The 26421-nt window shown below is 34.7% G+C and overlaps 1 protein-coding gene across 1 annotated transcript; it reads right to left on the reverse strand.

Annotated features, from left to right (window-relative positions):
* Nucleotides 1-17633: 17633 nt before the first annotated feature.
* On the reverse strand, nt 17634-22155 carry LOC131649975 (uncharacterized). The gene is made up of 7 exons (XM_058919718.1): nt 21757-22155; nt 21221-21279; nt 20872-20933; nt 18978-19646; nt 18722-18802; nt 18454-18633; nt 17634-18301 (listed from the first exon to the last, which is right to left on the reverse strand). Exons 1-7 carry the CDS (start codon nt 22153-22155, stop codon nt 17634-17636), a joined length of 2118 nt encoding a protein of 705 aa, XP_058775701.1.
* Between the last annotated feature and the right edge of the window lie 4266 nt (nt 22156-26421).

Genomic DNA, 26421 nt, shown 5'->3' on the forward strand with positions numbered 1-26421 from the left:
GAGTCTGCCCTGCAAAAAAATATATATGCAAGCCTAAGTCTAACCTGTAGCCTGTCATATGCTTATTTTTAGGCCTAAGTCTGGCCTTTTCAAGGGTCTGATTGACTTGTTAGCCTACGTAAAAGCCTATTTCATTTGAACATATGTAGATAAGAAATTCAATTAATGTTTATATAAACTAAAAATCTAAAAGATTGATGATTCTAAAAGTTTGTTTGCATTGTTTGATTTGATCTTATTTACTAGCATAAGTTTTGTGAGATTAATTGTTTAGGAAACTTATTGTTCTGGATTAGCTCTATTGTTCCAATTGGCCCGATCCACTCCTTGGCATAAATCGGTCCAATAAGCATTGGCTCAACCCACAATAGCCGATAGGAAAGACATCTCCCCCTCGATCGAGCACGACTGAAGATTAGCCGAGCACGCTGGGACCTTGTCCCCAGCGATGGCTAGTATCCCGGACACGACTAGTCAAGACCTAGTCAACAGTCCCCTGTATTCTGGGATGGAAATCACGCATAGGCCCACAAAGATAGGAGATGCACTCCACTCCAACGAGAATGCTATAAATAGCCATCTACCTCTAGAGGGCAAGGTAATCCAAACTTTGCCATAAATCTCATACTTTCTATTGTACCTTGTTGTTCTCTTACTTACTTTGACATTATAGTACCTTGCAGGTACAACCCCCTTTTTCTCAACCATCACCGAAGATCAAGCCTACCGTTGTTGGCCACCTGTTCTGTACATAGCGAACAGTAGCGCCGTCTGAGGGAAAACTTGCTTCCCCATTTCTCTTTCTTGCACTTTCTTGACCGCTTCTTGCGCTATCAAGAACTCAGAAACTAAAGCTATCACCTCTCATCTTTCATGGCCGGCAACAACGAAGACCTCTCCACTCTAGACGCTGCACATATGTGAAAGAACGATGTTGAGCTCATCGTACCTCCCAACAACAATGTTTCTCAGCTTCGTGATGGACATGCAGCTTCTCCTTCTTTGGAGGATGCCCGTAACAATACCAACTTCCACTACGGGGATACCAGCGACAAAGTTCATCAAGAGGCTATTCTTGATAGCACTTTTCTGGTTGCCGAGCCAGCTCAGGTTGACCCCACCATGGCGGCCATCTTCTCCGTCCTGAATCAGACCAACGCCTTGATCCGACAGCAGAACGACCGAATTGGGGCACTAGAGCAGAAACACAGTGCCAAGACCCCTCCTTGCAAACATTCATGTTCTGAGCAGGATACCTTTGCAGCCAAGAAACGTCACCATTCTCCTCCGCGAAGATACCATCCTTCCTCTATTGCCAAAAATAGCAAGGAAGATCACCGCTCTCGCCAACGCTCACCATCCTCGCGGCCAAAGAGACAGTCACAATCACCTTCTCCGAAGCCTGCGGTTCATCGTTGACATCATAGGCGAAGTTACAACCGTTCGTCGTCCCCCTTCCACAGCGCCGAAGAGGAAGAATGCCGAGGCCCCCTGTCTCGGGCTATCTTAGAAACTCATTTGACCGTTGGGTTAGAAAAACCTCGAATTCGCCAAGGCCGTGGGCATAGAGACGCCCACACGGTTCGGAATTCACGGCACAAGGAAAATTCCAAGAGTGCCCGACAGGAGGAAGGCTCTCGCCGAGGAGCCGATAAAAAGAAAGAAGACAAGAACATAGCCCATGGGAGTCATTTCCATCCACGATGGTCATGTCTAGAGGGGATTTCAACAAATAAAATTTTATAAATATTTAATTTTTCTTTAATCACAAATAAAGTATTACTTGTGAATGGTTGTGATACAAATGATAATGTAAATTAATTATCTATAGCTATAAATCAATTATCTAACTAAGAACGAAAGATGCCAAGCTTACCATAAACTACCCTTTCTCTCGTCACCATAAACTATCATAAACAACCCCGTTTTGTCTTTATTCATGTTCATGTTCATGTTCATATTCTGTTTTGTCTTGTTTTTACTATTAAAATTCTTTTTCAGACACAAAAATTATGAAGATAGTACACGTGCAAAGGTTGTGCTTTGTAATAGCTTTTGTTAACTTCTTTTATGAGTATTTGATACGCCAATATCCATTCTTATCATTTTGTGTGTACTATTTCTATTGATACATGTTGTAACGCCCCCGATTTTGGTTCAAAATATTACTTTAAATTTCCATTTACTTTTAAAAATGTGACTATTCTTTTTTTTTTATTTTACAAAGCAATCATCCATGATAAATTTTAAAACCATAATTAGATGCAAATGATTAAAATAAGTTGTTTAAGACGTTATAAATCTTCATCTCTAAAATTTTGATGATAAAATAAATCTTTATTTTACAAGGATATGCTTCTAAGTCAATCCGCCACAAAGGCAATCCGCCCGTAAGGCAAACAATTCATATGCCATAAAATGATGATGCAAATGGAAATTTGACCACTTAGGAAAATCCCCCTACTTAGACAATCATACAACCATATTGTATCACATCATGCAACACATCATCTAAAAATTTATTTCACATAATCACTCATCTTCAAACATAACCGGTTCACATCACAACCACACATGATAATAACAATCACGCACTAAATAAAGATTCAGCCGCATCACATAATCATACCCAAAAATCACTATGCCAAAATTGATATCTTGTGTCGCTAATTTAATAGAACTTTTAAAAAAAGTGCTATTAAAAAGGAAAAAACACATTTATAATAGCACTTTATGTTCGGGCGCTATTATAAAATACAGACAATGTGATTTTGATAGCACTTTAGGGAAAAACGCTATTGTTAAACTTCAGTAAGATAGCGATTTTCTCAAAATGCTATTAATATTGTACATTAAGATAACACTTTCGGAAAAATGCTATTAGTTTTATTCACTAAGATAGCACTTTTGTGAAACGCTAATATTAAACTATCCTATATTAGGGTTTATACGAAAAGTGCTATTGTTTTTATAATATGTATTAATAAAATTAAACAAAGAAAACATGTTTCTATGTTAGCGTCTTGAAGAAATCGCTATTGTTTATATAATATTTAATTAATAAAATAGTAAATAAAATAAAAGAAAACCAAAACACGTTTTTTGGCGGATACGTTTCATTTGGGCGCACAATTTTGACCATTCACAGTTTTGGCGCAGAATCTTCTTCATCCCAAAAACTGTTTGATTCTTCTTCATCTTAGTCGTCATGTTCCGGTAACCCCACCATCAATTCACCACCTTCAGCCATCGATACACCACCTTCTTCATCTGTGTCGTCGATTCACCACCTTCTTCATATGTGTCATTGATTCTCCCTTGCCAGACATCGATTCTTCCTCGTCGGCCATCAATTCTCCACCAGAAATAAAGAACGAATCCAACAGCGCACTCTTCTCTATTCGTCGGCCCAGAATTCACAAACCGGAGTTGAAGTGTTCGTCAGAATCTTCAAAGGTAGGTATACAAATTCTTCTTTATTTTGAGGTTTTTTCACTTGCTTATTTTTTCTATTTGAATCATAAGGTTAGAAACATAGGGATTTTGGATTAAGATTTCTTCGATCCGTGCCCGCGACTGCAGTAACAGCGTGTTTCGTTTGCGTCGGTGTCGGTAATATCGGTTCCCTGCTCCATTTTGCTTCTTATTTTTGCTTTACACCTTTTGATTTTTATTTTGTATTTGGTTGGATTTGATGGTTATGAGTGATAGAATTTGTGTTTTGTGAAAATTTGGAAGGTTAGAGTGATATTGTTGTTATTGTTAGAACTTTAAAATACTGGATAATACACAAGTTATTTAAATTATTAGATATCATAATATTGAGTTCACTTTATTCATTAAAATAACTCATGATTGACTTATAATAAATAATTGCTTCTGAGTTACTTAGAAATGGGCAAAATTTGTCGCAATCATAGTATGCTCATCAATAACTCATGTTATATTGCAGCTTTACTATATATGTTAACGTTTTATCACCCATTATGTAGCAGTCTAAATAAGATGAGTGATTTAGGATGGCAATCTTTTCACACATTGTTTAACAACAATTACAGCATATCATTCATGAATATGATTGAAGATTCACCTTATATATATATATATATATATATATATATATATATATATATATATATATATATATGTGTGTGTGTGTGTGTGTGTGTACCTTTTTTTAAATACCTTTCTTAATTGATGTCCGCGGCTGCACAATTAGACTTTGCCAGCAACTTTGATTTGATTTCCATTTTAGCAAGGGGTGCAATGTGCATCATGCCATGAAGTGTGATAATGAGAGATTTTTTAGCTTCATTTATTTTATCTTTGTTAAACTTATTCTTTTGCTTAATAATTCTAATTTACAGAGCTTAACTGTTTCCAAATTTTAGTTAGTTAAACTTAAAGTTAAATTTCTAAGATCTTAATTGTATGCAACAGACATAAGCTTGACATAATTCTATTCGGTTAGACTCATTTTGATAAAAACCATAATTTATTGCAAGTGGTTGAGCTTACTACTCTTGTTATAGGAGAGAAAACATAACTAAACCAGAAATTTAAGAACACCTAAACCAGAGCAGAATTGCTTCTAAACTAGAGAAAATTTCCCTCCTTATCGTCTGTGACAATTTTTTTGAATGCATTACCCTTCCCTGTCTTTTGTAAAAGAAAATTCCCTAAATTCAAGGAATATCCCAACAAATATTATTCCCACAGCTTCTACAATCTTCTAGAAGTTGTGCTTATGTGGATTGAATTCAATGATTGAGTCATCACACCTGTGGGAACTCAATATTCTATCATATTCAAAAAATGATGAGACTTGCATGAGTTTGCATATATAATAATAATAATGTATTGGAAATAAAGGCTATATAGAATGTGGAGGGAGAAATGGGAGAAGATATTGGAGGGGGTGATGGAGAGGTTGTTGTGGAAGGTGCAGGAGAGTGTCCAAAGGAGTAAGAGGAGCGAGAGAGTATGAATAAGCAAGAGCTTGAGAAGGTGTCCGAGAAGTGTACCCACGATGTGCTTGAGGTATTAGTTGTATGTTGTTGTTATTATTGTTTGCGTATTTTAATTTTGTATTGTATTTATGTTGTTTTTATGATGCAGAAATTGAATTTGTTGGGTTTACTGTGCCACACAAATTCAAGTCAGTTGAAATGCACAAGAATGTAGTTGAGAAAGTTATGTGTGGTACAAGCGTGAAAGAAATATTTTCTGAAAACTAGGGCAGTATTGAACCTAAACCAACAAAACAAGATAGCGTTAAGAGACGAGAAATGATGATTGAGAGTATTGAAAACCCATGCTTGGGTATTAAATTAAGTCAAGATCGAGATTAGTTATTCGTACTTTATACGCAGGGCCGTCTCAAGATGATTGGAGGCCCTGTTCTAATGTTAAAGTCAGGACTTAATAAAAAAACACAAAAATTGAAAGAAATTTTTTTTTGTTTAAATTATATAAACAAAAACTTATAAATACCATCAATAACATAAAAAATATATAATCTTATGAATGACCTAAAAAATACAAGTTTAAGCTAATTTATTCTTTTAACCATTTAAAAAAAATATTATTCTAACTAATCAAATTGATCAAGTAAGTGAAAAGTGCTAGAAACATAATAAATATATTTTTTTTAATTATATGATAATTAGATTTTAGTGCTAGAAACATAATAAATATTATTTTTTAATTATATGATAATTAGATTTTAATTAGGTCAAAATATCATTAAATTTTTAAATCCTTTTACAATTTTAGATTAATCAAATGGTGTGTAAAATTTTGTATACTCATTATATGAATCATATGAGAATTAAAAAGAGTTGTTAATATTTAAAAAAAAAGATAATTTGTTAATTCAATTAGTAATAATAAATATAAGAATAGTGTATATTATTTTTCTAAAATTGTTTTTTTAACTATTAGTCACACAATTTTATTATTTTATCCTTTGTAATGCTCACACCAATTTTCAAAATAGAGATGATAAATTTATAATTCTTATATATAAAATTATTAAAAACATTTTATAAAAAATAATGAGTATCATAAACAATTTAAAAAAAATTTAACATACATAAAATAATAAATGAAAATTTAAAAATATCTTAGGTTTAGAGGAGTGAGTAGAGTAACTATCAAGTTAATTTTAGACTTTAGAATTGTTATGTATATAAAAAATATATTTAAAGTAGTGCTAATAGCATTTGCTCATTTGCCTAAAATATAAGTAATAATGTAAAAATCCATTAATAACAAAAATAAAATAAAAGTAGTAACGTTATCCTATCATAATAAATTTAGTAGCCTCTATTTAATGATTGAAAGGATATCATTCTAATAATATTACTATAATCATTAGTTAGTAGAAGATTACAAAAAAAATTTGAAAATTTGAGGCCCCAATAAAGATGAGGCCCTGTGCGGCTGGTCTGCTTGCACAGCCTCTTAATCGGCCTTGTTTATACGATTTCTGTACAAGAATTTTTTAAGGGAGATATGTACTTAGACAATTCCATATTACAAATTTGGTGCTCGTAAGTATAATTTTTATGTTACTTCTATTTATATTCATACGTTCTTGTACTTTAACATAAAAATTTGCTCTTGCAGGTACATCCATGAGTTTTGTGTTGAAAGAAATATTCTAAACAAGTACCCATTGCGGATTGCTCTTACTTGCGGTTCGCCAGGACATAATATCTTAATTTACCTACAAGACACGTTGAAAGGGGACATCAAAGATTGTTATTTGGCCCCGTTTTACCGCGAGTAAGTATATATTAATTTGTGTTTTCATTTAGAAATCAATTTTATACATATTATTAATTATTCTGAATGTTTATGCAATAAACATTGGCAACTAATTATTATATGCCCCAAAAAATACTATAGTTTTGCTTGTTGCACTCTAGACTGCCCAATATTGTGGTTAACGCTTTGAATAGGTAAGTGGTATTATTTTTAATACTCAAATTTTAACTTTAGAACTGAATAATTTTTTCTCATGTTTATTTTTAACCGACATGTGTAAAGAGATGAATGGATATAATGCAATCAAACGAAATGTACTTAGTAAAAAGCCAAACTATGTTAACCCAAAAGTAGGTATCTTGTGCTTTTTGACATTATATTATTTGTGTGTATTAGTGTAATATAAATATATGAAAATTATTTGCAGTGGTGAAAACAACTCGACGACCATTCTTATGGATACCATGTTATGAGATATATGCTTCATATTGTCTCTGGAGGCATTACAATTGGATGGATGGAGAATAAGGTATTAACTTGATTCATATATACACATATTTATATTAATTAATTTATATTATCATAGTTTAAATTTTGTTTTAATAGTTTAACAACATAATACCATACTCAAAAGAAGATATGAATGACATCTGATCACGTTGGGCCAATGTCTTCTTATCTTGTTATGAATCTCGACAATAGTTTTTCTTGATTGTTATAATATAAATTTGTATATGTATAGATGTTTTGTCATTTTTATGTGCAAATATGTAAATGTGTATATTCTGCCTTGATGTGAACAATGTAAATTTTTACATTTGATTTAAAATGATATGATATATTCCAATTCTGGTATTCGTTGGTTAATATATTTATAATGATATGATATAGACAAGTGAAAATAATACAAAATGATATAGGCTATTGAAATTGATACATGAAAAAAAAAAGAGATTTAAACCCTCGGTTATTAGTTAAATCCGAGGTAAATGAATATCTTATTACCTCAGTCTTTAAATACAGCTGAGATGTATATGGCGCACACAACAAAATTTAGAAAAAAAAAAGCATTTGCTAGGGATCTAACTAGTTAACTTTTAATTTATAACATCGGTTTTAAAATTACTGAGGTGTTAAGTGATAACTTTTCATGTCGCCCTTCGTTATCTCGCCTCGGTAGCCGAGGTTAAATACATTTCACAACCGAGGTTAGATGTGTTATTTGTAAAAGTTGTCATACCCAAATTATCCCCCCTAAGATTCCACATCATTTTACATCTCATATATATGTATACATCATCAACTCAAAGCAAATACCCAAAACAAGTTACCTGTTCACCAAGTCTTCAAATTAGGGTTTTGTGCATCAAGAAATTCATGCAAAGGATCAATCAATGATTTAAATGATCCTCAGTGTATCATAAAGTTCAATAAGTCTCACTCATCCACATAAAATCTCAAGATCTCATCATTTCAAGATAATCAAACCTTAAGTTCATAAGGAACACCAAAGTAGGGTTTTTATTCATTAATGTTTACAGTTGAAATTTTCATCTGAGAAGGATCCAAAACTTCAAAACATGATTCAAGGGACTCAAATACACCTTTTAAGTCCATTCATATGATCCAAATTGACCAAAAGAATCAAATCAACAAAATTTGAAAATTAGGGTTTCTTGATAAAATTTCATCTGATACACAAGGGCAAAATTGGAAAATTTTAACAAAATCAAGAATCATGAGCTATTATTTCATAAAATGTGATTTGTTGTTACATTTGATCAAGAAATCAAGATTACTTGCAAAAGGGGTTACCATGAGAAAGTTGAAAATTTCACTTAGTCCTTAAAAATCATGTTTCAGCACCTAACTTTCCAAAGTCATAACTTGTGACTCAAGCAACCAAAATTTTGTGATTCAATGTTAAAATTGACGATCTTACATCAAACTACAGCTTTGTTCTTGAAAATAAGTTTAAAGATGCATGGATTAAAAGATATGAATTGTTAAACTTCATGATTTCAAGTTATCCAAAGTTCTAAACACTTAGAAATTTTTGACTCGTTATGGTAACTTGAAACACCAAACTTCAAGGACATTTTTCATGATGATCCAAGTTGAATCAATGCAAACCTTAAACATGAAGGTTTAAGTATGTCATACAAGCTTTCCAAAATGTCAAAGAACATTCATTTATCTTACTTGAGCAAGAAGTTATGAATTTATGAACATGGTTTCATGCAACTAATTATCAAACATGACTTTTGTTGCATTTTCTTCAGCTGCACGATTTCCTCTTCAAATTTGGCACATGTCAAGCTTTATGATCAGCCAAAGATCAATGAGAATCGTAGTGAATCATATCAAAAGAACACCAAGTGTATGGATATTCCAATTGCATGTGAAAAAGTCATCATTACAAATGAGAACTTAATTTTAGTTTTATGTGAAATTGATGAATCACCAAGAAATATCTCCAAATTCCAAGTTGATGATTCATTCTGATCAGAAATCATCTTGCAAATTGAATGATGAAGAGCTAGAGGATTTAACCATAGCTAAGCAAGAAAAGCATCTTTGCATTGAATGGAATATTCCCATGACTTGTTCACTAAGTTACTTGGATTCCAATTTCATTTGCTCTCAAACTGAACTAAGATTATAGCCTATAAATAGAGATAATTTCTTCTTTCAAAAGGACACAAAAACAACTCCAATCCTTGTTTCCTCACAAAATCTCATTTTTCTCAAAGTTTCAAAGCTCATGGAGTGAGAATTCGAATTTATCAATTCTGAGCAATCCCTTCCAGACCATTCATTCTCACACCTCACATACATCATGTAGAAGTAATCCAAACACTCACAACACTTCTATAAGCCCAAGATCATCATCTCCATATTCAACTTGAGCTAACTGTAGCTGAGGTTTGGTAGAGAGTTCTAAAAGGTTTCAAACCAATGCCAATGGTGCAACACCTTCCATAAGGTCCCAGGAAGCTATTAGGATCATCAAATTCACTATGTAACACCTCCACTAGATAATTCGATTTCCTACTTTGAATCTAAGTCACTCTTTTCCAAACTCTATAATCCATACATCACAAATGAAAACTTGAGTTACCATTAAGTTTCTGCACCTATAAGGATCATCTACCCTCAATCAATTGAACAAAATCGTGCACACTCAGGATTTCATGTTGAAGAATCCATTTTAGGGTTCTTGAGGTTCATATGATTAATCTTGCTCCACACTGTAAATAAATAAAATTGAGTAATACCATTCAACTCCTTGTTAAAAATCGAGCAACTTTCGTGTTTACAACATCTCAAAAGGTTGAGAAACAAGGAAGTTAGGAATTTGAATAATTGAATGATGAAGATGATGATGAACATGGTGGTGGTGCGAAGGATTCAAATTCTGGGGAGAGAGTTTAATATTTTTATTTATTGAAGCGAAATAACCAATGAATGTATCATTATCCTAGTGGTTTAACATCGTGCCTTAAGTACTCTCTCATGTCCAAGATCTGGGGTTCGAATCCCCTCACCCCAGACCTTTTGGGTTTTATTTTTTAAACATTTCAAACACTTGTTTTTAAATATAATCAAATAAACCCATGTTTTAACAAAGCCAACGTGTAGCTCAGCTGGTAAACCTTTTCACTAGTGACCCCAAGGGCGTGGGTTCAAACCTTTGGAGGCACATCCCCTTATTTTTATCACTGTTTCTTTAAAAAAGGTTTACAACTTCACACAATTATTTCACCTAGCAAAATTATTCATTTTGAGCTGATTTTTTGCACACTTTTCATTTATCACATATATTTTATGAATATACAAAAAAATCAGAAAAATAATATTTATTTGATGTATTTTTATTAAGGTGAAAAGTAGTACTTTGTAAGTGTTTTAACACTTGTAAATACTTTCCTTTGTTTTTTTCCTTAACCTAATCAATCTTAAACATTCATGTAAATAAAATACCATGTTCTAAGTCTTGATTAATGTACATAACATGTTTACCTTGACTTATTTGTTTTTATACCTTGATTAAATAAAATTTTTAATACCGTTGACTAACCAGACAATTAGGGTTTTCTTAAATCAAACTCTTCAAATATTTTAAGTCAATCATATTCAATTTTCAAATCAATTTTGGCCCTCTAATAGAGTGTAAGTCTCAACCCCTTTTTCTTTTATTCTTTTACAGACGTATTCAACTTTCGATTTTGCGATTCGATCTCAATAATACTCGGGCCTTTCCCTTGAGTTGTAAGCCCCGTCTTTTCTAATTTATCCCTGATTAAATATTGTTCACATGAGTTTACTTTATACTTGTTATATTTGTTATACACTTGACATATATATATATATATATATATATATATATATATATATATAGGGCATATCTAGTGAGAATGAGTAAGTTATATGAGAATGTGAGAATGAATCTAAACCATTAGATTTTAAAATAAATGGTGGAGATTATATGTCATTCTTTTTTCTCTCTCCTTCATCATTTATTTTAATAATGGAGGAGAGAGGAAAAAAGAATGACACATAACCTCCACCATTTATTTTATAATCTAATAGTTCAGATTCATTCTCATATTCTCATATAACTTACCCATAGACTTCTCTTGGGCTCAGAATGCAAGGGCCCACAGACTTCTTAAAAGTTCCCCAACCTCCTCTTGGACTTAGTACAAGGACCCTCAGACATCCTAAAAGCATAGGGCAGGTCTTAGTCACCTTTATCCAGTCTTTGTGAGGATCAAAACCCTCAGCATATACAATCAGAAACATTTAAGTATTTAGGACTCTCTCCTAATCCCCAACATTGGGTCAATTTCTTAGGAATAAGATGCACATAAATTTATCCTCAGCTAAGTCAGCCTCAATCTCGGGCTTCGTACGAGACATAAATATAATTCCTCATCAGGTTGAGCCTCAAATTCTAGGTTTCATACAAAAATCAATCCCATATAACTCACACCTAGAAGGATCTCTACTAGATTTAGCCTCAATCTTGGGGTTTGTACAGGACATTCAAACTCAAAATCTTCCCTAGAGATGAGACATGAGTCATCTCTATGGAAGAGATGTCTCTTCTATTACACCATATTCAAATCAAACATGGTCAAACATTTCCCATTTAAGTGATGTAAGTGGCACACTTGTTGATTCAAAATCCAAGCTGGAGTCCCTATCTTATTATGGTTCAAAAAAACTTCTTTCATTTAAGTGATGTAAGCGGCACACTTGTACACTCAAGTTAAGGCCCCTCTCTTATTATGCAAAGAACACTCTTTTTACTCTAAAAAATGTTTGTGGTGAAATAGGTGAGATATCTCCCCCGTTAAGATGACAATTTGTCTCTTTCTCTTACGAGAAATAAATTTCAGCTTCAATCTTGGGCTTTGAATAAGACACAAAAAAAACACCAACATATAGCCAGAACTACAACTGCTCTGATTTCTCAAATTCCTTTTGAGAATACGTAGGTACGAGGTCTATCCTCGACGAGCACTCAACCATAATTGCCTATAGTTCCCCGAACTAAGATGCTCTGACTTCCTCTAGGGATATGTAGGCATGAAATTTGGGAGAATCTTTGCGAGCACGATAACCAAAAAAACCTATTTAGGTCCTTACCCCTTTTAACAATTCTTACTCTCTTCCTTACATTAAGGAGAAACTTTCCCAAGAACAAACGAGCAATACAATTCATAGCACAAACATAAGCAAAAGGATCCCGTAGAGTACTACAAATACTTATGGTGCTAATACATTCTCTCTGTATAACCAACCTTCCGATCCTCGATCTCTTAGGTGCTCTGCACTCACATGTCAGTTGGGTTTATTTAGATTTTTTCCCCTTCCTTCAAAGGATAGATTAAAAGTTCAAATGTAACGTGTTTCAAAGCCACTGACCCCATCCTCCGTCTGAGGGTGGGGGAGTGGGATTCATTTCTGCGCGGTACAGTAGTGATATGATTTGAAAGCGAGAAACATATACTTATCTTCAATTTAAGCGCATAAGTATTCTATGTTATATCGCATCATACAAGTGCTAAAGGTACGTGTGACGCTTTACAAACTCTCTATGAGGGAATGAATGGTGTCAAGGATTCTAAAATCAACATGTTTACAAAGGAGTTTAAATTGTTTTGTATGGAACTAGATAATCCCTGAATTCCATGCAAACTAGATTCCTCCATTTAATAAAAAAATTAAGCAACTTGGGTAAAAACTATTCCAACAAGGATTGTGATAACAAGATATTGAGATCTCTATGCAGGGAGTGACAGCCGAAGGTTACTGCTAAATAAGAATTAAACAATTTCGATACTTTGGATATCACAAAGTTGTTTGAAAAGTTAGTCGAGCATGAAAATGAACTCAAACGAATTGCGGATAGCGAAGTAAAGTCGAAAAAGAAAGAGAAAGTAAAAGAAGAGAAACAAGATCTTTCTTTGAAAGCTTTGTCATCAAAAGTTAGTAAACCAAAGGAAGAAATTGATAATTCTGATAAAAAAGATCGTGAGAAATAGGAGATGGGTTTATTCGTCAAATGCTACAATAGATACCTCAAGAGAAACAAGCTCAAACATTTTGACAAAGGCTTGATACATTTCAAGAATACTCACCTGCCCAAAAAGGAACACAAGAAAAAGGATAATGACGTTACGTGTTACGAGTGTGGTAAATCAGGACACTATATAACTACATGTCCAACTCTCACTAAACATCATGAGAAGAAAGATAAGGAAGTCTATAAGACGAAATGAAATAATTCTGAAGGTCCTAAGCCTATTTCACATGGGAAGAAGAGGATGAGAGATTCTCCTCGGATTCTTGCTCAAATTCATATGATGAGGGTGCCAATCTATGTTTGATAATCCCATGACTTTCTTTAACAAAATGTATTCAAAAGGACAACCATTCCATGGAATCATTTAAAAGATAACGGTACCAAACAAAATAAATATAAAGGATCTCACTCATAAGAAAAACACATAAAAAATCTATCCAACTTAAAAGACAATTAATGTATATTTCTATTCTTGTATCATATCATTGAAAAAGTACATAAATTAAAATAAATAATGATCTATGATTTAATAATAATTGGTTTTTAATAACATAAACTATTAAATATCTGATCCAATAATTTAATTGATTTGATTCGGTTAAAAAAATAATCAATTTAATTTAATAGATTTGATTTTTCTTAAAGGTCAATATGGTAATTTATTCCCAAGAGAATAGGAGTTTCAAAAAGCCCCATCCAAATTTAAAAAAAAAAAATCATATTCATGTCTCTATTGGTGCAAACCAAAAGTGAAGGATACTAACAATTGTTGTAACAGAAAAAAATCGTACGCACTCGTACCAGTTTGAGGATGTATTCCCACGATCATCAAAGTGACAATGGATTATTTTCCCTACTGCCGGAAGAACTCATCATGGAGATCCTACTGACATTCACGGTAAGATCCCTCCATCAATTCAAATGCATTTCCAAATTATGGAAAACCCTAATTTCAAATCCTCTATTTGTTAAGCGCCATCTTCAAATCTCAACCGCTGAATCAAGTTTAACCCACCAACGATTATTCTTTTCTCATTTGGGTGACACCAACAAAATCTTATATTACCCTTTAAAGTCATTATTCCAAAACCTATTTACTCCCGTTAGATTCAACGGCTTGGTGAAACCCCGATATGATATTATTGGTTCATGCAATGGACTGTTGTGTCTGTTTCATAGCTATAAAAATATTGTCAGACTGTGCAACCCTTCTATCATGTTCAAATCCAAAAAATCTCCAAAACTTATTTCCCCAAGTACATGGATGATCTTGCAAATTGGCTTCGGATACGATCAAGTTAATGACAAATACAAGGCAATGGTAGTTGCACAAAATAAAGATGATTCTACACAATCTTTGACCAAAATATATACCTTTGGTGAAGATTCTTGGAAAACCATTCCGAATACCCCTCTTACACCCATTAGATCTTTAACTTTGCTAGGAAAATTTGTGAGTGGTACTCTTTAGGGGTGATCAAAACCAAACCAACCCAATAAAAAACCGCAAACCAAATCAAACCAAACCGAAACCGCAAAAAACCGCAGTTGGTTCGGATTAGTTTGGGTCATCTTTTAACAAAACCGCACGGTTCGGTTCGGTTTACGGTTTGTATTTTGTAAACCGAATCAAACCGCATTATGTTACAACCTAACTTTTATTTAACTCACATCCAACCCAAACTTAAATCTATTATACCTTAACCTTATGATTACGAATAATTTTCTCATCCTTACACATATGATTTTAGTCCCGATCTTCTCAAATCTCTAATAGCATTAACGCGCCTTCTTTACCACTTACGTCTTCATTCTTTTTCTATAATCTCTACTCTCTTATATTCTTTCTTTTTCACCTTCTCATTTTTATGCAAATGTTCCCTATTTCAATTTTATTTTTATCGCACATCTTCTTCTCTAACCTCTCAACTCTTTTGTTTTTTCTTTTTCACCTTCACTAATCTCTCGTCTCTTCTACTTTTTTGTTTCATTCTAATAATTTTTATATTGTTTTATACTATTATTTTATGTTTATTATTCCACTTTTGAGTAATTTAATTTTTGCATATTAAATAGAAAGTTGTTGTCAAAATATGACGAGTTTTTTTTGTTATCTTATAGTGTATGAATGTCTAAATACAAAGTTATGTTGTCATCTATATGTATACGTATGGTTCAATAAAATATTTGTAAAAAACCGAACCAACCGAACCGAACCAAACCGCATTTGTTTGGTTTGGTTTGGTTCGGATTTTTTTTAAAAGCCAACCGAACCAAACCAAACCGCACGATTTTTTCTCTTGCGGTTCGGATGATTTTTTTCGTCAAAACCGCCCAAACCGCACCGCGAACACCCTTAGTACTCTTAACTGGATAGATGAAAAGAGTGGTGTTAGTCAGATTATTTCCTTCGATCTTGAGAAGGAGACTTATAAGGAAATATTGCTGCCTCAAGATGATGGTGACAAAGTATATGGAGATACTCTATATGTTTTGAATAATTGCCTTGGTGTGTGTTATGAGACTAACCAAACTCATTCGGTTGCGTGGTTGATGAAAGAGTATGGAGTTTTTGATTCATGGACTAAATTCATAACCATCCCTATTGACAAGTTCAACATGCCACCTTCTTTTGTTTTTCCCATGTTTATTTCAGAAAATGGGGTTGTTCTTCTAATGAACATATATACTTCCCAATTTCTCCTATATGACATAAATAGTGGTGAGTTTCTTGATTCATTGGAAAGTAGAAACACTCTAAGGTTCAATCTACATATTTGCTATGAGAGTCTTGTATCAGTGGCATGGTAAATCACATTTGTAAAACATTTTATGTATTACTTGCATGACTTTTGCTTCATATCTTGTTATGTTGTGATATTGCTTTTTATTATGAACGGTTATCTTTATATACTACATGTTTTGGGATTGAATTATATCATCATCTGGCCTAGCATTCATGAATTATGTGATGAAAAGCTATGAAAGTCAAATACTGTAACCATAATATAATCTTTGCAAATATAAGTTTGTGTCTGTCATTCCCCACCATCATTTTTCTGACTTACTCAAAGCTATGAAATTCAAATACTTTTAGTATTGAAGATATAGTAGGGTTATAATAAACAATTTAGTATTTATGGTTTTGATAGTTGACTTGGATTATATAAAAAAAAAGGTGAGGAGTGTGCTATTGACTTTAAAAATCAGAAGCAACTGTGTTTAAATGTGAAGTTCATAAATTTGGCATTGATAGTTTTCTGTCAAAATTGAAAGAACTAAAAAAAAAAAAGAGTTGAAATACAAACATGCATCATATTGTTGGTAATTTTTTTACTTCAACCTTAAGAAAGAAGACAATTGTTTATGAGATCATGCTAAGTTGAACGAAACTTGTTTCTGAGATCTAGCTATCGGTTTGAAGATGATATAAAGTGTTAAACTTGATGGAGCGTGCACGATGGGACTTTTTATCAAAGAGACTAGAATATAAGTTCCTTCTATTGTCTAGATAATAGATATTATCATATAAAATGTAGCACTCACACTCTTGGAGGGATATTTAGCTTGACGTATTTAAAATTAAAGCATATCTCAAAATCTTTTTTTTAATAGGCAATGATATTAGAAATCGCACTATGGGTGTAACCTTTACATCGAAAAAACTCTAAGAAGAGTTGAACTAGTTCAAAGGTAATTTATACCAATCATAAAAAATAAGCCTAGAATCGGAAACACTATTACACATCCATCTCCAAGAGTAAAACATTATGTTGGATATTACCGCTTCGAAGCTAAAAGGGGCATTATCAAAGATAATAACATTCCTCATTAACCATATGCTCCAAATTAAATTAAGTTTATCTCTAGTCTTGGCTTCTTTCACCTTGTCTTGAATGCAACCGAAGTTCTTGAATTCTTCAAAAGAAATCTCCACATCATTTCCCAACCAAAGGAAGATTATTTCCCAAACCCCTTTCGGTACAAAACATTGGAAGAAGAGATGTTTCAAAGTTTCCGGATGATTAGTACAAAACAAGCAATCAAGAGAAGTAGCATTAGACAAACCTCTATTGGCCAAAAGGTCTTTTAGAGGAAGTCTATTGATAAAAAATCTCCAACCGAAAAACTTAATCTTTTTCGGTATGTTAAGCTTCCAAATGACTTCCAACAATTTGATAGAAGAAGTTGGCCAAGCTAAATCCTTTGCATATGACACCAAATTGGATACACTAGCTACCGAAAAGCAACCATTAGTAGTTAGTTTCTAATGGTAGTTGTCACTAGCCGAAGTGTTCGGAACAATGTCGCTCAAAGTCGCCTTTAACCTCCTCATATGAAATTTGAAAACCGAACCCCTCCCGTGAATGGCCAAGTCGCTTCTGAAGAGAACTTCAAAATTCCAAAAGTGGACACCGTTGTTCCAAGAGAGCACATCACTAATCGCGCAAAGTTTATTGGTTGCTAGATCGAACAAATACGGAAAAGAGGCGCAAAGAGTTTGATCACCCAACCAACTACTATGCCAAAAAAGAATACTATTACCTTTCTTAAAGTCACAAACGACCCAATCGGAGAAACCTTCAACAGAATTTTCCTCTTTAAAATCGTTAAGAATAATGTCCCTCCACCAACTAGAATCCTCCCGATTTAAAACTTCTTTACAAGAGGCAAGCACCTTAATTTTTGGGTTTTGATATCTCAAAAGTAAAAAATTACTCCAAATTGCTTTATCCTCCTTCAAGATCCTCCACTTCCATTTTAGAAGAAGAGATTTATTCATTTCTCCTACATCTCTTATGCCTAACCCACCTTTCTCTTTAGGCTTGCAAACATTCATCCACTTCACCCAATGAATGCATCTTTGGTTAACATTTCCACTCCACAAAAAATTACTAAGAAGGCCTCTAATCTCTTTGATGATTTTGCTCGGAGCTTTAAAAAAGGAGAATGTGGACTCCAAATGCCAAGGAATTTAAAAGGAAAGTTTCCTTTCTTACAAGAGAGAAAAGAAGTAGCCGAGTTTAATAACCACTCGCCAATGTGGACTCCAAAAATGTTACTTTTGTGAAAGTTGATTTTTAAACCGGATACAAGCTCAAAGCCTTGCAACAACACTTTCTTGTTCCAAAGATTATCACAAGTGGGTTCTCCAATAATAACGGTGTCATCCGCAAATTGGAGAATATCCACATGATCTTCTACACCATATTTGAACGGCTTAAAATCACCCACCTCCACCGATTTTCTAGTGAGAGCTGTTAGACCTTCCACAGCAAGAACGAAAAAGAAAAGGAGAAATAGGATCACTTTGACGTAATCCTCTTTGAACCTTAAAATCTATGGTGGCACTACCGTTTACTAAAACGGACATATGGCTAGTGAAAATGCAAGAGTCCATCCATTTCAACCATTTCTTCCCAAACCCCATTCTCCCTAGTATCCATATAAGATAATTCTAAGAAATAGAATCATACGCCTTTTCGAAGTCAATTTTAAGTAAAAGACACCCCCTCTTCTTTTTCTTAGCCCAATCTAGCAATTCGTTCACCAATAAAACTCCATCCATCATACTTCTACCCGGAACAAAAGCGGTTTGATTTGACGAAACCAACATGTCCAAAACACCTCTCATTTCTCTCGGCTAAGATCTTCTCTAAAATCTTATATATGCTTCCCACCAAACAAATAGGCCGATACTCAAACAAGTCTTGCGGATTCTTGTTTTTAGGAATAAGCGTAAGGAAAGAAGAAGTAATGGCTTTAACGAGCGTAACTTTGGAGTAGAAATCGTTGCATAACTTCATCAAGTCTTCTTTAATAAGGAACCAAAACCTTTTGAAGAAATCTAAGGAGAAATCATCCGGCCCCGGGCTTTTTCTCCCATCACACGACCAAATAGCATTCTTGATTTCCTCTTCAAAGAAAGGAACTTCAAGCTCCAAAGATTCTTCAATCGATAATGAGTTCAACTTAATTCCACGAGGTTCCGGTCTATTATGAACATCTTCTTTAAAGAAATCTTCAAAGTGCTTAAAGATAAAATCTTTAACTTCTTTAGTCTCTTCCACTCTTCCCGTCCTAGTGCCAATGGAGCATAAAGAGTTCCTTCTTCTTCTATCTCTTAAGGAATTGTGAAAGAATCGAGTGTTTTCGTCCCCTTCGGCTAGCCAAAGTTGCCTAGACTTAAGTCTAAGAAACACTTCTCTTTTGTTAAGATTATCCCAAAAATCCTCCACCACTTTTAGTGTTTTCTTAACCACCTCTTCCGGTGTGTTACCTGCAAAATGAACAAACAAGTTATCTAAATCATTCATTTCTTTCCCATCTTTGTCTATTTTGAGGTCTATCCAACCATAGACCATTTTGTTCCACCATGAGATCCGAGTTTTGAGGGCTTTTGCAGCAGAGTCTAATTCAGACGTTTTGGAAGTTTCTTCTGATTCAACATTTGACTTACCATTAGTTAGGTCGATTGATCCTGAAAATTCTAGTAACTCACACGCGATGTCGTACTGGATGTTATGACATCCACAATCACACAAAATAATATTTTAAAACAGAAGTTCATAAAAACAGTAAAGAACACAGCAAATTATTCACCCAGTTCGGTATGTAACAATACCTACTCTGGAGGCTACCAAGCCTGGGAGGGAATCCAATATAAGCAGAATTAATTCAGAGTTAAACTCCCCCGTTTATAACTCCTCACTTAAGACCTACCCACTGTAATTCCAATCTAATCCTAGACCTGAGTATCTCCACTCACTCCCCCTCAATCACAGCAGCGATTACAAACAGACATTAATCAAATAAGAGAGAAGACACACTTCAAAACACACCTTGATCTGCTTAAAAGCTTCAATCAAGAGATACACACTCGTGCTTAAAAGCTTAGAGTGACAAAGTACAAAAACAATATATTCCTATACAATCATCACAAGACAATTGCTTGGAGTACAAGAGACTAAACACACAGACACAGAACTACAGTTCCTCACAATTAACAAATCTCTCTGTGTTCCAAATTAGGATTGCAGTCTTCTTATATGCAGCTCTTGGGCGTCGGGCTTTCCAAGAACCAAATTAGGGTTAACCAAGTTAACCTAATTTACACGTCATCAGGTTGTTACAAAATGTGTTGTTAACAAATCTTCTGAGAGAAATATCCAGCACACAATAAAATGTTTCCTAAATTGTAGATTGAGAGAAATCAAGAAACATAATAATAAAATATAACAGCTCCTGCTGTCAGACATGGATTTCATGACATCGATCATGACATTCACTGATAAAACCTGTATTAGCTTAAACATATGCATCCTGCATAACACATATAAACACCCAGGTATGTTTTACCACAAATGCAGCCAACATGAAAACACTAACAATCTCCCTCTTTTGCAAATTTTTGGCTAAAACAACCTGTCACACCATATCAGAGAAACACTTGCAGCAGAAAACACACAACCATACATAATCAGAGCTAATACAGTACAACATACCCCACAAACATGCACTACTACTACCAACAGCCTGCATACACCAACCACAGATACTGCTACTTCTGCACAACAATCATCAAAGCACATAACATGGCTATACTACCACTACAACCATACCACATGAGCAACTGTCAAGTAGACCAGAAATAAACTGCTATACTACACACAATCATATCAATCAGATCAACACAAAATAAAGCATCAAAATTGTTGATCACACATACTTGTTGTTTTGGGGTGACATTACTACTCCCTCTGTTTGACCACAAAAGTTGCCAAAGCAATCAATCCTCTTCTCTCTCCTTTTTTTAAAGTAATTTATGAATCCTCATAGATGCAGACTCCTAACTTGCTTCGCAAGTTTTCAAACTGTGTTGCATCAAGAGCTTTTGTGAAAATGTCAGCTAGCTGAAGTTCAATGGATACATGTTCCAAGCAAATCACTTTGTTTTCTACAAGTTCTCTAATAAAGTGATGTCTGATATCAATATGTTTGGTTCTGCTATGCTGAATAGGATTCTTGGAGATGTTGATAGCACTGAGATTGTCACAGTACAAAGTCGCGACATTCTTTGTAACATTGTATTCACTCAACATTTGTTTCATCCAAACCAGTTGAGAACAGCTACTACCAGCTGCTATGTATTCTGCTTCAGTAGTTGATAACGAGACACAATTCTGCTTCTTGCTAAACCACGATATGAGATTGTTTCCTAAGAAGAAACACCCTCCAGATGTGCTTTTTCTATCATCAGCACTTCAAACCCAGTCAACATCACAATACCCAGTCAGGATAGGGTCACACCCGTCAGTGTATAATATGCCATAGTCAGAAGTTCCATTTACATATTTGAAGATTCTCTTGACTTGGTTTATATGACTTACCTTGGGTTCTGCTTGATATCTAGCACATACTCCAACTGCAAATGCAATATCTGGTCTGCTGGCTGTTAGATATAACAAACTTCCAATCATGCTCCTGTACAAACTCTGGTCAACACTTGTGCCCCCTTCATCTTTAGATAAATTTAGGTGTGTTGGAGCAAGAGTTCTTTCGTGACTAGCATTATCCATTCCAAACTTTTTGACTATGTTCTTGACATATTTTCTTTGAGACAAAAAGATGGAGTCTTCCATTTGCTTAATTTGTAGTCTAAGGAAATATGTCAATTCTCCAACCATACTCATTTCAAACTCAGTCTGCATTTGACTGACAAAGTGTTTTACCATTCCATCTAACATTCCACCAAACACTATGTCATCCACATATATCTGAGCAATCATGATCCTTCCATCTTCATTCTTTACAAAGAGAGTTTTGTCTATTCCTCCTTTCTTATATCCATTTGTGGTTAGAAATTCAGTCAATCTCTCATACCAAGCTCTGGGAGCTTGTTTCAAACCATAGAGAGCTTTTCTTAGTTTGTAGACATGGTCAGGCATATTTGGATCAACAAAGCCTTTAGGTTATTCCACATATACTTCCTCATTCAAGTATCAATTCAAAAAGGCACTTTTTACATCCATCTGATATAGCTTGAACTTCAAGATGCAGGCTACTCCTAGAAGTAATCTGATTGACTCATGTCTTGCCACAAGAGCAAAGGTCTCATCAAAGTCCACTCCCTCTACTTGAGTGTATCCTTGAGCTACCAGTCTGGCTTTGTTTCTAGTTATGACTCCTTATTCATCAGACTTATTCTTGTATATCCACTTGGCACCAATGATATTGGTTCCTTCAGGTCTAGGTACCAGTTCCCATACTTCACTTCTTTTGAACTGTTCAAGTTCATCTTGCATGGCACTGATCCAAAATTCATCTGTCAAGGCTTCCTTCACATTTTTTGGTTCAATTTTGGACACAAAGCAAGAGTTGGCAATGGTTTCTCTTGATCTGGTCATTATACCACTGTTGAGATCACCTATGATAACTTCCTTGGGATAATCTTCCTGAATTCTGATAGATGGATCTTTGTTGATTGCTTCAGGTTCAGGTTCTGAGGGAGGCTCATTACTGACTTCAGGTCGGTCTGTCCTCTCATCCTGAATTTCAAGGAATGTACTGACATTCTCTGTGACATCGAATTCTCCATTTTGGTCATCAACAATAACATTGATGGATTCCATCAAGAATTGTGTTCTGGTGTTGAATACTCTATAAGCTCTTCTATTTGTGGAGTATCCCAAGAATATACCTTCATCACTTTTGTAATCTATTTTTTTCTTTGTTCACGATCTGTCAAGATGTAGCACTTGCTTCCAAACACATGAAAGTACTTAACAGTTGGTTTCTTTCCTCTCCACAGTTCATAAAGAGTATAGGAGGTTCCTTTCCTATGTGACTCTATTATGAACATAACAGGCTGTGTTCGTCGCTTCAGCCCAAAAGTACATAGGCAGCTTCTTTGCATGGATCATAGCTCTGGCTGATTCTTGTATAGTCCTATTTTTCCTTTCTACTACTCCATTTTGTTGAGGTGTAATAGGTGAGGAAAATTCATGACTGATTCCTTCAGATGAATAGAATTCAGCAAATTTGGCATTCTCAAATTTCTTTCCATGATCACTCTTTATTCTGATTACAGCACTTTCCTTTTCTCGTTGCAGTCTAGTGCATAGGTTCTTGAACACCTCAAACACATCTGATTTTTCTCTAATGAAGCTTATCCATGTGTATCTGGAGTAATCATCAACCACCACATATGCATACCTTTTCCCTCCAAGATTTTCTACTTGCATTGGTCCCATTAGATCCATATGTAATAGTTCCAGAGTTTTGGAAGTAGTGAGTTGATTAATCTTTGGATGAGACATCTTAGTTTGTTTGCCAGCCTGACATTCTCCGCATACTTTACCTTCATCAATATGTAGCTTTGGAATTCCTCTCACAGCTTCCTTGTTTATGATCCTCTTCATTCCTCTCAGATGTAGATGACCCAGTTTTTTATGCCACGGTCTTACCTCTTTTTCTTCTTTTGCCATGGAACATATAGATGAATGACTTGCGGTTTTGGGTTCCCACAAGTAACAGTTATCTTTGGATCTGACTCCTTTCATGACCTCCACATTTTCTTCATTAGTGACTACATATTCATCTTTAGTAAATCTAACTCTTAGACCTTGATCGCACAGTTGAATGATGTTGATTAAGTTTGCAGCTAGTCCTTTTACCAGAAGAACACTATCTAGTTGAGGAGCTCCAGAATGTCCTAGTTTTCCTACCCCTTTGATCTCCCTTCTGGCTCCTTCATCAAAAGTCATATAGCTAGTGGAATGAGGCTTGATATATTCTAACATGTTCTTCATTCCAGTCATGTGTTTTGAGCATCCACTATCAAAATACCAGTCTCCTTTGGTTGACACCCTCAAGGAGGTGTGGGCAATTAAGGCATAAACTTTGGCAACCCATTGTTGTTTCTTGATAGGATCATGCTGCTTGGGCTTGTCCTGAGCTGTTTGATAGGGGTAACCATACAGTTTGAAGCAAAACAGTTTTAGGTGACCAAACCTTCCACAGTAGTGGCATCTCCATCTTTGACATTTCTTCTTTGTTTGGTTCCAGTTTCTCTTTCCATGATGTCGTGACATCGGTCATGACATCTGGTTGAACTGGTGAGCTTCAGGTTTTGACCTTTTGCATCCTAAAATGGATTCAGGTTTTCCTATAAATCCTAACCCAGACATGTTGCCTACTTCCTGTCCAAGTTCCAGAATCTTTTCCAAGGAGTCAGTTCTATTGTTCAGTATTCTGATCGATCTTGAAATCTGATCTAGTTTGAAGTTAAGCGTGCTGACTTCACCATTGAGATGTACTATGGTTGCCAGATGTTCTTTCTTCTCAGCTTCCAACTCTTCTATAAGTTTCCTTTGCTTCTCCCTTAATTTACATACTTTAGTACTCTTGACACATAGCTCATTGTATGAGGCTGCAAGTTCTTCAAAGGTAGGATCCTCTTTACTGGATTTGTATTCAGGTGTACATACACTAGTTAGTGCAACACATTTCTCTTCAGTATCACTCTCTGAATCTCCATCAGACCAAGTGACAGACAACCCTTTCTTATGCTCCTTGAGATAGGTAGGACATTCAGCTCTAATGTGTCCATATCCTTCACATCCATGACACTAAACCCCTTTGCCTTGATTGGTCTTCTCTTCAGCTTTGAATCTTCTGCTAGGATCATAGGTCTTGCTGATGTCATTGGAAGTGTTCTTCTCATTGGGTCTGGACTTCTGATCAACCCTTTTAACGAACCTGTTGAATTGGACTTTTGGACTTCTGATAAATTTTCATCACTTCCACCATTGCTTTCTCTTGAATTATCTTCAGTGTTGGAAACAAAAGCTATGCTCTTGTTCTTCTTTTCAAAAGAGTCACAAATACTCATCTCAAAGGTTTGTAGAGAACCAATAAGTTCGTCCAGCTTCATGTTGTTAATGTCCTGAGCTTCTTCTATAGTAATCACCTTTATAAAAAATCTCTTAGGCAATGATCTGAGGATCTTTCTTACCAGCTTTTCTTCAGACATTTTTTCTCCTAAGGCTCTTGAGTTATTTGCAATCTTAAGGATATTCATGTAGAACTCATGAATGGTCTCATCCTCTTTCATCTTGAGATTTTCAAACTTGGTGGTAAGCATTTGAAGTTTAGACATCTCCACCTTGGATGTGCCTTCATGAGTTGTTTTGAGAATATCCCAAACTTCTTTAGCCAGATCACAGTGTTGCATAAGTCTGAATATGTTCTTGTCAATTCCATTGAACAAGGCATTTAGTGCCTTGGAATTGCCCAAAGCCAGCTTTTCCTTAGTTTTGCTCCATTGTTCTTTAGGAATTAGAACAGTGGTTTCATCTTCCATTACCTTCTTAGGATGTTTCCATTTATTTTCCACAGCTCTCCAGGCCTTGATGTTCATAGACTTTATGACAACTACCATACGAGGTTTCCAGTAGTCATAGTTAGAGCCATCCAGAATGGGTGGTCTATTCCTAAACAGTAACAATTCCTTCTCCATAGTACCAGAATTTTGTTGTCCCTATATCTCACCCAGATGTAAACAGGCAAGGTGTCTGCTCTGATGCCAATTGAAAATTCTAGTAACTCACACGCGATGTCGTACTGGATGTTATGTTATCCACAATCACATAGAATAATATTTTAAAACAGAAGTGCATAAAAACAGTAAAGAACACAACAAATTGTTCACCCAGTTCGGTATACAACAATACCTACACTAGGGGCTACCAAGCCAGGGAGGGAATCCAATATAAGTAGAATTAATTCAGAGTTAAACTCCTCCGTTTACAACTCCTCACTTAAGACCTACCCAATGTAATTCCAATCTAATCCTAGACCTGAGTATCTCCACTCACTCCCCCTCAATCACAGCAGTGATTACAAACAGACATTAATCAAATAAGAGAGAAGACACACTTCAAAACATACATTGATCTGCTTAAAAGCTTCAATCAAGATACACACACTCGTGCTTAAAAGCTTAGAGTGACAAAGTACAAAAATAACCCATTCCAATACAATCATCAAAAGAC

Source organism: Vicia villosa, linkage group LG1, assembly GCF_029867415.1.
Source record: "Vicia villosa cultivar HV-30 ecotype Madison, WI linkage group LG1, Vvil1.0, whole genome shotgun sequence".
NCBI classification, from domain to species: Eukaryota; Viridiplantae; Streptophyta; class Magnoliopsida; order Fabales; family Fabaceae; genus Vicia; species Vicia villosa.